The sequence below is a fragment of the Ailuropoda melanoleuca genome, chromosome 17, assembly GCF_002007445.2.
Source record: "Ailuropoda melanoleuca isolate Jingjing chromosome 17, ASM200744v2, whole genome shotgun sequence".
NCBI lineage: Eukaryota > Metazoa > Chordata > Mammalia > Carnivora > Ursidae > Ailuropoda > Ailuropoda melanoleuca.
The window spans coordinates 27620440-27636487 of NC_048234.1; the positions used below are offsets into that span (position 1 = coordinate 27620440).

At 40.4% G+C, this 16048-nt stretch overlaps 1 protein-coding gene across 1 annotated transcript in view; it reads left to right on the forward strand.

Annotated features, from left to right (window-relative positions):
- TMC1 (transmembrane channel like 1) overlaps positions 1 to 16048 on the forward strand; it is a 355988-nt gene that overhangs the window by 317449 nt on the left and 22491 nt on the right. Inside the window, exons 18-20 of the mRNA XM_034647338.1 lie at positions 2508 to 2687; positions 2812 to 2973; positions 8798 to 8926. Coding sequence (XP_034503229.1) covers positions 2508 to 2687; positions 2812 to 2973; positions 8798 to 8926 — 471 coding nt within the window. The remainder of the gene's footprint in view (positions 1 to 2507; positions 2688 to 2811; positions 2974 to 8797; positions 8927 to 16048) is intronic.

The following is a 16048-nucleotide window of genomic DNA, read 5'->3' on the forward strand; positions in this document are numbered from 1 at the left end:
AAAACCTGGGAATCTTGATTTCAAGGCCAACACTCCTTCCATGATTCTATGTTTCTTTCTCTGTAGATTCTGTGCCTGTCACTGAAAGATCCAGTTGTTGCCCGAATTCTTTGAAGCAGCAATGTTAGAATCTTTGGTTCCTATGTTTATCTCACGGGATACATTCAGATTATCTCCTCCACTGTTGGCAAGTCTGGGATTCTCTCTGTTTCTCCCTAGCAGCCTCGCTGCACACTTTCCACTTTCTCCTCCCCTTGCCTTATTTCCTCCCCCTCCAAGAGATAGTGAAATGAGGAAGGCCAGCTCTTTGCCTGGAATTAAATATGATTGTGATATGTCTTCAGGACATGTGCCCACTGAGCAGGTCAGAGGAAGGAGGTCAGATATTGAGAAAAAGGAAATGCAGATATTTAGAATAAGGAAATCATTATGTGTTGTTGCTAGGGCCTGTTCCCTTTCATAATACGTCCTGGCATACAGTGTGGCATCATTTTAAACTTCGTCATTTTCAAAGTATGTATAGATTGAGGCTGGGGGAAGTGTAGACCGCCACACTGAAACTTCTGCAGAGCCTTGTAGACCAAAAAGATTCAGAAAGTCCTTAAAAGCACAGAATTTTCTAGAAATATCTTGGACAAAATACAACCTATTTACAACAAAAGGCTCCAAAGGAAAACATTCTAGGTATTTCAGACGTGGTAATACTAGAGATGGGAGATCATACATTTAAGAGACTATAACAGCACAGACATTTCATGGAAACCTATAAAATGTCATTAGGTAGAGGGATTTTATTTATTTAAAACAGAGGAGAACCTGAAAACATTTATCAAGTTTGTTGTCAAAGTTTCTTCTTATAGTTGTGATAATTGCTATAATAGGCAAAATTATCATGCCACGTTGGTCCATGGTTCATTTTTCTAGAAATATCTTGGACAAAATACAACCTATTTACAACAAAAGGCTCCAAAGGAAAACATTCTAGGTATTTCAGACGTGGTAATACTAGAGATGGGAGATCATACATTTAAGAGACTATAACAGCACAGACATTTCATGGAAACCTATAAAATGTCATTAGGTAGAGGGATTTTATTTATTTAAAACAGAGGAGAACCTGAAAACATTTATCAAGTTTGTTGTCAAAGTTTCTTCTTATAGTTGTGATAATTGCTATAATAGGCAAAATTATCATGCCACGTTGGTCCATGGTTCATATTGATCATATTTTTGTATAAATGAACCAGAGTAAAGGGTGGGTAGTTGATTTTCATTAGGTAGAAGGGTCGTTCTATGTAAGAGTCTGTTTAACACCCATTTTAGGGGACCCTGAGTCCTAAAGGCGAACAAAGGTAGTAATGGGGATTCATGAATAACTTCATACATTTGATGAAACGGAATTTAAATTTAGCTTAGAAAAGATTACACAGGATCTGCCAGGTTTTTACCTTAGGCTGAAATTATATCGTGCTGATTTTATATTATGCCATGCTGATTTTTATCTCCTCTTGGTCATGCTCATATAATGTTCTTAATAAAAATCAGAAAAACTATACTGACAATTATTTTCTCAATACAGTCTGGTAGTTATAATCATTCAAAACATAGAATCATTAAATGGCAACAGGAAATGTTTAGTGGTGACAGTTTGAACCAGATATTTAAGAAAGGCCCTTGCCAGGGCTACCCAAGATCTTTTTTCATTTAAGGGGGCTTTTTCCCCATCACAAAAGTAATATATGCACTTGATTTTTTCTCCTGACTTAATTCAGCCTAATATTATAATTATAAAGGTGCCAGACAGGAGATATGGACCATACATTTGCTACCTTTCATATTCTCCCCCCTCCCACAGCCCCCGTCCTTCATTCCTGGAACTTTCCTACCTTGGCTTTGATAACATCATGCCTTGTGCTCTCCTTTTGTTTCTCTGAATGTCCTGTTTTCTTTGATAAAACCATTCCCTTTTTCTTTTCTTTTTTTTTTTTTTTGCCCCTAATAGGGTGTATTCCCCAGAAGTCAGTGTTTAGTCCTGAGTCCATCTTAGGGACTTAGGGACTTTATTCCAACTGATTGAACTAGCCCATATGTTGGTAATTGTCAAATTAGTATTTCCAGTTTGGACCTCATTCCTCAAGCAGATCATTTTCCTTTTCCTTTGGAAATCTTGTTGCAAAGTGTATCACCATATCAGAATCAGTTCCCATGTAGAACAATATGTGTTCTTTGGAGAGAGAATGATGTAAATTACTTCCCTCATTATACTAGAAAACAGACTATTATTACTTGCATATACACAAGCTCATATACAAGCACACCTCGAGAATGGGAGTTGAATATTTTCTTTGTTGTTTTATTAAAATCAAATTTTAAAAGTGCACGAGATAATCTTCTTTAGTCTTCTAAAAGATGAAGGAAATCTAGCTGAAATCTTGCAAAATCCTTGGAAGAAAGCAATTATTTTTTAAATACCATTAACTTAGTTAATTCCTTGCGTCTCCCTATAGATGAACATGGTCATGTCCCTCCTGGGGATGTTCTGTCCAACATTGTTTGACTTATTTGCTGAATTGGAAGACTACCATCCCCTCATCGCTCTGAAATGGCTACTGGGGCGCATTTTTGCTCTACTTTTAGGCAACTTGTATGTATTTATTCTTGCCTTGATGGATGAGATTAACAACAAGGTAAGTCTTGTATCTGGATTGTTTTTGGCATCAGTGTGTTGTTAATTCCCAGTCTCCAGATTGCTAGAAACACCTTTGAAATCTGTGCTGTCTCCACCTTTGCTTTCATCACTTTGCATCCTAGATTGAAGAGGAGAAGCTGGTAAAGGCCAATATTACCCTCTGGGAAGCCAACATGATCAAGGCCTACAATGCATCACTCACTGGAAATAGCACTGGGCCACCTTTCTTTGTGCACCCTGCAGATGTACCTCGAGGACCCTGCTGGGAAACAATGGTGGGGCAGGTAATGTCACCAACAGAAGTGTATGACAATAAATGGATTAAAAAAGAGCAGAATCAATTATGTCTTTCATAAGCGTGGCCTATTTTTTTTTATTGCTTCATAAAAAATACCAAAGATTTATTGAAGGCTTACTATGGTGCTGGCTATGAATTTCATATATAGTCTCTCATGCAGTCCTCTGTCCTCACTCCATCTATTGAGGTAAGTACTACCTTTACACCTTTTTTACAGCTGTGTATAAAGAAAGGATATTTTTAAATGGTGTGAGGAGAGGTTCATCTTCTATTTGTGTTATAATAAAGCACCTAGTTTTAGATACAGGCTCCAGTGAATATTTAAATGGAACTCTACCTATTATTACCAGTTTTCCATTAAAAAAATAAGATTCTTTGGGGAGCACACACTAATACTAATTTCAGCAGTGTCAATTTTTGTCAAATAATTGTCCCTTAAATGTTCAAGGAAATAACTATTTTAGGTTAGCAGTTTTCATGATGATTATGTAAATGGTCCCAGACCAAGACTAGTGGTATTTTACCAGAGAAAAGAGAGAATGTTTCATATGGCTTTCTGTCCAATAAGAGAAGCCAAATTAAGCAAAAACAACAATAAACTATTTCACATCTCTTATTTCTATACAGATCCAATTTTTATTTTGAAAAGCCTTTAATTTGATCTCATTAGAATTGACATTGCAACTGTGCATTTCATAAACTGATTTTGGACTTGGGTTCATCTATGAGGACTGGATGCTTTTAAATATGTCATTATGTATCTGCCTGCCTGTTGGACAACAATCAGTCTCAGAAGTAATGTGGTCTTGTGGAATTATTTGAATAATCTTTTGCTGTGTACTTATTTTTTGTAATCTAAAAGGAAAAATTAAAGTTTCGTGTTAGTCTTATAAAATGGATGCAATTTAAACAGATGTGGATATCATTAGATGCCCTCATGTGGGATTAGATGCTCATCAGACTTAAGCCGACCAACTGTGATTTTAATTGTGGGGAAAAAATGAGAACAATGTATGTGATGCTAGACACATGTCCAAAAAGTGTGGTATGATTAAGGATTTTATTTTACTTTATTTTTGTGCTTTCAGGGGGCCAGATAAGCATCTCCCTTTCCAGTTACGTATTATTAAATACTCAATTTTCAGGCATGCACATTCTGTACATGTTTAGAGAACATATCATATATTAAATAATAAATGAAATGAAGCGAAGGCTGCCTTTGCTTAGGAGAGAGGTATGGTAGATGGGGTAATGGTCCTTCAAAGATATCCGTGTCCTAATCCCTGGAATCCCTCTATGTTACCTTACATGGTAACATGGACTTTGCTGATGGGATTAAGTGAAGAAAAATTATCCTGGATTATGTGGATGGACCTAATGAGATCACATGTAGGGACAAAAGAGTCAAGGTCAGAAAAACCAGATGTGACAGTGGAACCAGTTTGGAAAGATGTGATTTATAGATGGACGAAGAGGGGCTGTGATCCCAGGAGCACTTCCGGCTTCCAGAAGCTGAACAAGGTGGGGACTGGGCTTCCTCCTTGATGCCTACACCTTGATTCTAGACTTCTGATCTCCAGAACTGTGAGAAAATAAATTCGTGTTGAATTGAATGCACAGGAGTACATAGGTTTCTGAGTTTCAGGGGTCCTTGAAGTGAAGTCTGGTCATGTTGTTTCACACAAGTCTTATCACATCTAGGCTGCTCCTTGAGTCCTCAGCTAAAGTGGAAAGAAATGAAAAATTGGAGAAAAAAATTTTTTTCACAAACTCAAAAAGTTTGAGATGTTCTCTTCTTTATGTCCTAGAATGCAGACTGGCAGGTGGTCTATGAAACCTACACTTTAACACTCTTGGTAGAACGGACTGTCAAGGATAAGGTTGAGGCTGCTCACTTCTGGGGAAGCGAAAGGGATTGATTAGATAGGAATTGCAATGCAATTGAGGAGGATACTTATGTCTCTGATTATGCGGATTATGTTGGTCCCATGCATACTGACTTAAAGGAAAAGTCACTTATTTAATTCTTCTTGGGACCTTGTTGCTTGTTGTCCTTAAAAAAAAAAACCCATCTTCCGTGCTTTTCCTTGCTTCATCATCTGTCCTTACTGCCCCCTTCTCTTCCACTTTCCTTTCCCTAAGGGGGCATTCAGTGCCTGTGGGAAATTCTGCAGGAGCTGGCCCGGACGTTTTGGTTCTGAACAGAATGTTGATGAGGGAGATAGAGTCCCTGGGGACAAAGAGAACACAGGGGACATAAAACCCCTGCGTACTGGAAAGTCTGATCTTTAAGAGATCAATATCTATATCCATGCACCTAGAAACATTTCATTTAACTATTAAAAAAACACGTACTCTAGGGACGCCTGGGTGGCTCAGTCAGTTAAGGGTCCAACTCTTGATTTCAGCTCAGGTCATGATCTCTGGGTGGTGAGATCAAGCCCTGAGTCAGGCTCTGCACTCAGGATGGAGTCTGCTTGAGATTCTCTCTCTTGCCCTTCGCCCTTCATCCCACTCATGCACGTGTGTGTGCACTCTCTCTCTCTAAAATAAAATAAATAAAATCTTAAAAAAAAAAGTGATTCCAGGAGAAACAATAAAGTCATCTGCTGTGCATGTCCTGTTGGGGACACACCCCAAACATTCATTGTTCCATAAGAACATTCCAGAAGTTTCCTCTTCTCCTCCATGGATGCCCTCTGCTTTGTTTCCTCAAGGATGATACAGGACTCAAGCATCTCTTTGTTTTTTTTTTGTTGTTGTTTTGTTTTTTTGTTTCCTCTTCTCCTCCATGGATGCCCTCTGCTTTGTTTCCTCAAGGATGATACAGGACTCAAGCATCTCTTTGAGTCTGAATATGAGATCATTTGGTGGCTCCTTTATCCCTCCAGGGAATCTANAACACAAGCAGGGGGAGTGGGAGAGGAAGAAGCAGCCTCACAGCGGAGGAGCCCGATGTGGGGCTCGATCCCATAACGCCGGGATCACGCCCTGAGCCGAAGGCAGACGCTTAACCGCTGTGCCACCCAGGCGCCCCTCAAGCATCTCTTTGAGTCTGTATATGAGATCATTTGGTGGCTCCTTTATCCCTCCAGGGAATCTAAAGATGCAGCCGCTTAGTCCCAGCTCCAGTGGTATTTGGTAGACAGCAAAGCCACCCTCGGGAGATTGCTATTTAAAGCTATATACCGAGGTCTGCATTTTGGGGAAGGAAAAAGCAGCCAACAGCTGAACAGAACAACAGTGGCTAACATTTATTGAATGCCTATAATGCGCCCAGCACTGTTTCCTTGAATTTTTAAATTAACCCTTTGAGATAAGTTATCTAACTATCTCTATTTTATAGATGAGGAGGCTGTCACCTAAAAAGCTACAATAATTTGCTCAAGCTCTTAAAGGAAGTCAATGACAGGAGCCCACATTTAACCCACATGGTCTGATTAGAGTTTGCATCCTTGTCCATTATGCCAAATTGTCCCTTTAGAGACCTAATGAGCATCAACACATACTCTCCAAACTCCTGCCAGGGAACTTCTAGAGTCTGTCGTCCTTTGTGATGCTTTTGCCTGTCGTGTGCCTGTTACCTGCTAATGACTCTTACGTGTACTGATCAAAGCTGCCCAGGCATTTTAACTAACTGTCCTGAGTGGAAAGCTGTGAAGCGTGGAGTGCGGCGCTCCACAGGGGGCCTGTGTGGAGACCGTGCTCCCATCCTGAAAGCACACTAGGAACTGGGATTGCTGCTCCTGAGGTGGGCTGGGCCACTGTCACTCTTTCTTATGAAGCATTGTGTCCTTGTGGTTTGTGAATAAATCTTCTTATGTTTCCGTATAATGCTTCAATCTTCCTCTGGTGTTTTATAGGACAGACCACTGCTTAGGAAAAAATAGGATTTCAAGCACTGGGATGAAGATGTTTAGGAAGATGTGGGGGACTTTAAAACCACTCTGAAATTTTCTCTTACCTGAGGAAGCCCTTCTGACATGGTGTTGGAAGCCAAAAATATCCTTCATTTCCTACCTCTAATTGATATTAATTATTAGAATCTGAACTCAAGTTGCCTGGGGAATGAAAAAAAATGCGAACAGGAAGAGAGAAGTTAAGGCCAGAAATAACTGCAGAAATTTACTATCATTCAACCATTCATTCCGTATTTATTGAGTGCAAGCTGAGTGGCAGGCATCATGCTGGGTACTAGAGGTCCAATAGGCACAAAGGTGGGCTAGTTCCTTGTTCTTGTGAAAACTACAATTTCTTNGTGCAAGCTGAGTGGCAGGCATCATGCTGGGTACTAGAGGTCCAATAGGCACAAAGGTGGGCTAGTTCCTTGCTCTTGTGAAAACTACAATTTCTTGGGGGGGGGGGAATCAAAGCCATTAATTAAGTCATTATGCAAAATTTGCAAATTTACTGTGATAATCAATCATTACAAGAATGAAATGGATGGAATCTGAAAAATTTTACAGGGATGCTTGCCTTTGTCAGCCAGATGAGTGAAACTTTCCTAAACCAGTGATGCTGTAGGCGTGTGTATTCGTTGGTATAAACTGAGTCAGGAGGTGAAGTAACAATGATTGAGTGGAGTGAAGACACATGCAAAGGCCCTGTGGCCTGAGGAAGTATGGAGATTGAGGGTCTGAAAGAGAAGAGGGATGAGCAATACCAGAAGAATATGGAGAGCTAGACAGGAGCCAGATTATACAGAAGCTTTCAGATTATGCAGGAACCTCACACTCTCTTGGCCCACCTTTTACTCCAGCTGTTCTGCATGCAGCTGTTACCTGACAGCATCTCAACAGCTGTATGCATATTCTCTTTACCTTCAGAGTTTCTCTGCTGTCATCAAGTGGGGTGTTAATACCATACAGGGACATCCTTGACTCATGGAGTGGTTGTGGTGGTGGATTTCCACAAATTCCCGCTAGATGTTGTCGGGGGTCGACATTCCCCCATCAGTTCATGGCAGGTGCTTCTTCACCACACTCACCAATAAGGAGAAGCCTGGATTGTTAAAGATTTATCCTTTTGTGAGGCAACAACTCATTGTTTTAATTTGCACTTTTGTGTGTGGGGTTTCAGTGTTTTTCAACATTTTAATTGACCGCATATTTCCTTCTGTGAATTTCTTATTTGTGCCATTTGCCAACTTCTTTCCTTATTGCATTGTCCATCTATTGTCAGGCTGATTTATAAACATTTTTAATGTGTTAGAAAAACTAATCCTGGGGCGCCTGGGTGGCATAGCGGTTAAGCGTCTGCTTTCGGCTCAGGGCGTGATCCCGGCGTTATGGGATCGAGCCCCACATCAGGCTCCTCTGCTGGGAGTCTGATTCTTCCTCTCCCACTCCCCCTGCTTGTGTTCCCTCTCTTGCTGGATGTCTCTATCTCTGTTGAATAAATAAATAAAATCTTTTAAAAAAGAAAAAAAAAAGAAACACTAATCCTGTATCACGGATGCTGCCAGTACTTTTCAAAGTTCATCTTTTAACTTTACAAACATTGCTGTTTGCCAGATTGACGTTTTAAATTTATGTGTGGTCAATATATTCCTAGTTTTGTTTCTTGTGTCATGCCTATAAAAGTTTCTTGGTAAGAAGACTTTTGATACAGTGGTTTTGGAAGTGGAGATAATTACTTTTAGACTAATAAGGGTGAAACATTCTTCACTTGCTAGATACGCCTCACTGCTTTTTCACTATTAATGCAGTTTTTAAGCTAAGACTATTCAGAAGCATAACAAATTTGATGCTGACACTAGGGCCTTTTGAAGGGAGAGATGCTCGTTTTTAATCTGGATAATATCTCGACAGGAATTTGTGCGGCTGACCGTTTCTGATGTTCTGACCACTTACGTCACCATCCTTGTTGGGGACTTTCTCCGGGCATGTTTTGTGAGGTTTTGCAATTATTGCTGGTGCTGGGATTTGGAATATGGATATGTAAGTATGATGCTCATTTTCTCTTGTCAGATTATTCCTTTGTGGTTTATCATTTGCACACACTATGCCAGAAGGAGAATTTAGGAGGTGGGACCACCTGTTAGGTGTTACTAAGTGAAGACCAGTGAGTACAGTTTGAATTCAGAAGGGTGTCAGACTTGAGTGTCATGGTTTACGATATTCTAGTAAAGTGAGCACAGGATGGCTAAAGCAGTGGACCTCACCTGTCCATGAATATGGTGAACTCAGTTGATCTGGGACCCATAGCCAGCCCCTTTCCCATGAAGCCTGCTGACATTTCTAGAAGCCAGGCAAGATGGGTAGTATCAACTGCACATTCTATTAATTCCTTTGAATTCTACTAAACAGACTCCTGGACAGTTACTTGCAGTGCAGTGGGTGATAAATGGATCCTGTACATGTGGTGCTTGTTTCATAAAGCTCCCAGGCTAATGAGAGCTCAGCAGAGACACAGCAGGGACCTGTGGAAGTTTCGAGGAAGGCCCAGGGTGCTGATAGGTGTCTGACAAGTGGTGGACCTGAACTCTGGCACGTTGACTTCCTTTCCCACAGCAAGAACACAGGTTTCTCAGAGCCCCACTGATGTTGACTTCATTCCCAGTTCACCCTCTGCTCACAACCCTTGGTCCCTGCCGCAACCCCCCAAAGTTCAAGGGAAGCAACAGGGCACACATCACTCTGCGGTCTCCCACCTTGCCAGCTGACCAACTGTAACAGTCGTCTTGGGAACTATGACCTGAAGGGTTGACAGTAATCATTTGCTTAAAATCCTCCAATGGCTAATAAGTACTTAGCATGAATTCCAAATCCCTTTCCAAGGCCTTTGATACCTTATAGGATCTGGTTTTTTTTTTGTTTTTTTTTTTTTCCCTTTCTTCCTGTCTGAGCTCATCTTCTACCACTTTTGTTCTTGCTTTGTAAAGTCCATAAATGTTGGAATTCTTTCTTATGCTCCAGCACAAGATGCCCCTTGCGTTGGCTCTAGCTGTTTTTCCCGTAGGGGTGCAGACTCCTAGCATTTGGCATGGCTGATGCCTTCTTGTCATTAAGGACTCCACTAATATGTTGCCTCCTTCAAGCTCTCCCCCGACCTTCCCATGTAAGGCAGCCTACCAGACTCTTTACTTCAACACCCTGCTTGACTTTCTTCCTATGCTGTATAATATCTGACATTTCCTTTGAAAAACATGCTTCTAATCAATCTCCCTCCATTAGAATGAAAGCCCTATGGAAACAGAAAGCCTTGACCTCTATGCTTGGAACTATGCTTGTCCCATGGTGGGCATTATATGTTGTCTGTCTGCTTCTGTGTTAAACCTCTACATTCTAGCACCATCCGGGCAACACCATCTATTGATAGAATTCTCTCTGCTTCCGGGGATGTGCCCAGGGAATCCATCCTGGCTTAGTAATCTCAAGCCAATGACGTTTCTCTCCTCACTAGGGAAGGGGTATTCTTTACTGCCAACCTATCCCCATCCCGTGCCCTCTAGTCTCTGGACAAGTCCTGTGCTCAGAACTGTTTTCAAGACATCAGGCTGGATCCTCAGCCTGGCTATCTGACTTTGAGATCATACCTTTGATTAGGTCATCTCTGTCACCCTCACCGAAAGTGCCCGTGGGGGACGAGCCAAGAGTGGTTGGATAATGCTCTTTGGTGAGCGCCAGTGAGGTAATGCTATGGATTCAGGAAGCTCTTGCGCAGCTTTCCCAACCCTGCTATGAGGCATTCAGCTGGCTGGGTTTCATTTCTATTTTCCTTGTCTGATTCAGCTCTTCTGAGGCAGACATAAAAATTGCCATTTCTTTCTGAGGCCCTCGCCTGGCTTATGCTTGCCTTTTATCCCTTACCGCTCACTTCCTAAGTGCTAGAAAACTTTGCTTCAAATACGAAGTCAATAAAACATGACCCGGATGCATAATAACTGTAATTAAATGACTGTCATTTATTATTTATTGAGTGCTGACAGTGCTCCTGGGTTAGTACAAAGTACAGGAAAAAAAGACAAGTTCCTGTTTTAGATCACAGAGAATTTTCTTCCATGTTACTTTTGGAAGGCTCTGCAGAAAGCAGCTCAGCATCAAAACAAATTTTAAACAGTAAAGGGTGCATGGTGGAGCTCTGACACAGAACCTATTACCACTGGCCCATCCGGGAGATAGCCGACACAGTTGAGTGCCTACTAAGTGTGAATCAGTAAGAGCAAAGCTCTGTGCCAGGTGATGAGGGGATACAGAGATGTAAAAGCTGTCAGCCTCAGGAGAGGTTGCAGACTTGGGCTTACCGTCTAGATTCAGCTTGCTGATATATTTTTCTTTCTTTGCAGAGTGTGTTCGTTTTTTTGTTTATTTGTTTGTTTTGTTTTTAACAAGCTTGTATTTTAAAACTGGAAATTTTACATCTTAAACAATAGGGATTTCTTGCTTTTCTTGAGATAGGAAGGGCTGGCAACATTCGATCCATATTCCCACTCGAGAGAAATTGGTTGGAGTGAGAAACCACTGCCCTGTACAGATGGAATATTCATCCACTAGTTTCTCACACTTTTTATAGCCCTTTAATCCTGCACACGCTCTCCTTATCAATACAGAGCAGAAAATGTAAACGCCAAAGGAGAAACCAATGGCTACATGACTTTGGAGGTGGAGGGAGGGAAGGAAGAAGGGAAGGAGGGAAAGGAAGGGAGAAAGAGAGAGAGAGAGAGATCGATCAGAAATGCAAAGACCCAAAGACATGTTAGAGGAAGAGGCACTTGAGCCAGTCTCGGGAAAGGATCAGGATTTCAAAGATGCATTGAAGCAAGGATTCCTGGTGGAGGGACCAACGTAAGACAGGGCCCAGCAAGTGCCAAGTATGAGCAGAGTGCAGGCGGAGATGCAGAAATGTCCGCTGGGGCTGTCAGAGAGAAGAGGCTGAGGAGAATGTTTCTCTGATACTCTCTTGGACATTCTATTTGAAAATATGAGTCCAGAAAGTACCTGTCACTAAGTAAAGGAGAACCTGAGATAGGCAGAGAAGATACTTTTGAGATGCCTTTCAGAAATCAAAGAAAGAACTGTGTCCATTTCCTCCACCAAAAAAAATAATAATAATTTTTTTTTTTAGTTCCCAAAATACTACCGGTTCCTTATAAAACATCCAGAAAATCCAGTGTAAGTTAAATATGAAAATAAAAATCACAAATGATCTCACCATTTATGGCATTACTTATTTGGATTATTGGAATCGTATAGTATTAATGTTTATTTATGTGTAAATAAACAAGTGTGATGGATTTTTATATAATATTCTAGATTTTTATAAATATATAATAAAACTTTAATTAAAAAGTATATATTTAATGACCAGCCACCTGCTTTTCTCACCTGTGACCATTTCCCTATGTTAACTGTTCTTTTTTTTTTTAGTAATTTATTTTATTTTTTTAAAGATTTTATTTATTTATTTGAGAGAGAGAGAAAGAGCAAGAGCGGGGGGTGGCAGAGGGAGAGGGAGAAGCAGACTCCTGTCGAATAGGGAGCCCGATGTGGGGCTCGATCCCAGGACCCTGGAATCATGACCTGAATGAGCTGAAGGCAGACACTTCACTGACTGAACCACCCAAGCACCCCATTAAATGTTCTTTTATGACAGTTTTAAATGACTGTGTGATAGTCTACAAACGAACAAACTATAATTAATTTAATTTTTATTGGCTGTCAGTAAAACTTTATCTGATTTTTAATTATCATAATAAATATTGTGGTTACATTTATTTATATCCATGTAGTTAAATATCTTCACACATAAATCATAGTGATATGCACAGATTATTTCCTTATGAGAAATTTCTCTAAGTTGAATTGCTCATTCCTAGAGAACATACCTTTTTTAAAAATCCGTTCATTTTTCTTACAACAGCTTTTGTAAAAACTAAACTCTGCAGACTCTAGCATCAGAGTCAGCGACCCACGGAATATTAACATTGGGTGGAATTTTGACCTAATCAATCATGCATCCTTTATTTCACATCTGAAAAATTGAGGGCTCGTGAATTGAAGTGAGTTGCCTCAGTTTGTGTAGCTAGGGAATAAACAAGGGCCGTGAAGTGTCCTTCTGGACACAGCCATTATGTTAAACATGCTGAATTATATGCGGTTGTATCAGAGTACATTACATTAGAAGTGACCCTGTAGATTTTTCCAGCTGTAAATTTATGGCGAAAGTATTATCACAACAAACCTATAAAGATGGACCGAGGTGGGGAAATCACTGGCTAGGGAACAGGCTGTTAGACCATGGAATGTAAGTTAATCTCTCCTAAGGCTTCTCCAAGCATTGCAGACAGTTCTCAGTGCTTCTGAAGTGTTCACTGACTCATCGGGAATGGAATGGTTTCTCCCAGGAGGGATTTTAACCACCCAGATTCGGCATAACTGCTCTAAAGCCTCTTGTAAACTTTGGGTTTCCTGCAGTAGCTCAACACAGAACGCCTTCACTTTCAGCGTAATTTGTGGTTGACACTATCTTTGCCATTTATTGATAAAATAGATAACAGATATCTAAGAAGAAATAGAATTGAATATATAGCATGGGATTAGCGTATGTTCAACCAAATTAAAACCTTAGCATCTTGGGGCGCCTGGGTGGTGCAGTTGTTAAGCGTCTGCCTTCGGCTCAGGGCGTGATCCCGGCGTTATGGGATCGAGCCCCATATCAGGCTCCTCCACTATGATCCTGCTTCTTCCTCTCCCACTCTCCCTGCTTGTGTTCTCTCTCTCGCTGGCTGTCTCTATCTCAGTCAACTAAATAAATAAAATCTTTAAAAAAAAAAACCAAAACCTTAGCATCTTGTTTAAAGTTACATTTTTAAGGTGGTCTTTTTAAAATTTATATAAATGGAAAATGTAAGAGATTTCCCTGTGATCTCTTGAAGGGGCTCAAGATTATCCATAAATAAGAGCAAATGACTGACAGACCATAAGAGTAGATTTTATATTATATTATATTATATTTTTACATAGTGTTTATTATATGTCAGAACTTCTACAAAATACTTCATATATATTATTCCATGTATTCATAGCAGCAACGCTATGAGGTAAGTACTATTTTTTCCTGCTTTACAGTAAACTGAGGCTTAGAGGATGTTTGATAATTTGTTCAAAAACATATAGGTGGTCACTGGTGAAGCTAGGACTCAAAGTCATGTCTAATCGACTTCAAAGCCATCAACCAGATTTCTGTCATGTTGAATTTTCACGGTAATGCTTAACCCTAGAAATTTCAAGGACCCTGTCAAATCATGACTAATTCATGAGCCAATCTATGGCATTTGTAACTCAAAGCACTGCCAAGATTAGACAGGTCACTTGCTATAGAATGGAGTTACAGGAGGGGCTGTGATAGAGAATTAGAAATGAACGGATGTTCTCCAGCTGGGAATGAGATATTATTTAGCAGTCCAGGAAGATGCTATGCTAAAGGGTCAGGAAGAAGTCTTGAGTAGCCCATGAAGGGTTGACAACCTGGGGAAAGGGACAGCACAGTCTGGATTTGAAGTTTCACTTGAATATTGGTCAGAATCTGTCTGCAGGCAACAAGGGGTAAAGTGCAAAGCCCTAGTCGCTGAGTCATCCTAGTGGATGAGGCTAGGATTTGTCCTAGATCAGTGGTTCTCAAATCTGAGAGTAGACCAGAATCCCCTGACGGCATGTGAAAACAGCCTTTCTGATTCCATGGGAGCTGGGGCAGGTACCAGAAAATTTACTTTTCTAAGAAGTTCCTAGGTGATGCTGCTGCTTCTCCTTTGGGGACCGCGCTTGAGAACCATTGACCCAGAGTCATTTCAGGTGTGGGGAATGAGATTTGTGTCTCAGACAGGATGTTGCAGTGACAGAATTCTCTCTGAGATATTTCAAGATATCCATAGGTTAATGATCTTTCCCAAATAACGAAACTTGCAGAGAGCGGATGGGTTTTCCTGGGCATTTCAGTCCAACGACAACCTTCTGACTTCCCTGTGGGTAGATGACTGACTCTTACCCACCACAAACAAAGGTCCAGAAATAAAAAAGATAATTTTCAATGCCTTGACTATTAGTAAGTTATTATAGACCTCAGCCTATATCCAAATGGGATCTTCTTTTGCTGGTGCCTAAAAAGCTTATTAGGGATGAGCGACCCTGAGTGACTTTGCTATATGCATCCCATTTGAATCATTTCATTTCTCAGTTTTCAAGAAAACCTATTTTTTCACAAGCCTCATTAACTTTCAAGCCTTTTTTATGTTTTAGAGGCAATTAAGCAAATGTATTGCAAAATGATTTACACTTGTATTAGTAAAGTATTGCTTTTAAAACTTTAAAATACAGTATAATGTCATATGTTTTTACTAAATCCATCTCTAAAAGAATGAGCATTGACTTTTATAGTGTGTGTGTGTGTATGTATTTGCCTTCCTACTTCTCTTTGATTTTTAGAGGGAGATTTTCTGAGATTAAGTCATACTGTATTCAATTGCATTTCTGAAGTGTTTACAGAAAAGCAATTCTTTAATAACTGGGCCTAGTTTTTCAACCAATTACAGATTTTAGATTAGAAAAGGATTTTAGAAATGATCTAGTTCAGAAGTTGGCAGACTTTCTTTGTAAAGGGCTGGATAGTAAGCTGTTTCACTTCTGCAGGTATGATATTATGATACAATAAGAAATATATATTTTGGTTTCCATTTCCAGCTCCTGGCCAGAGCTCCTAAGCCTTCTTATTACTCCTTAAGCAATACAGGTGCTAGAATCATCTTTTGTTCTAATATTTGGTCTTTGGCCCTGGTTTCTGATACAGAGCCCCTACATTCCTTGGGTTTTCCTGGGTGATAGGGACATTGCTCATTTTAATGAAGCAATGCTTGGTGGCTCCTGGATAGCTTCAGGATGGGGGATGGTCTCCAGAAAGGGCGAGCCATGATTAGAAGCTTGAGACTTTCAGCGCCATTTCCCCATCCTCCGGGGAGGGGAGAGGGGCTGGAGATTGAGTTAGTAATTGACCATGCTTCCTGATGAAGTCTCCATAAGCCTCCCTGACCTATGGGCTTTGGAGAGCTACAGGTCGCTGAACATGTT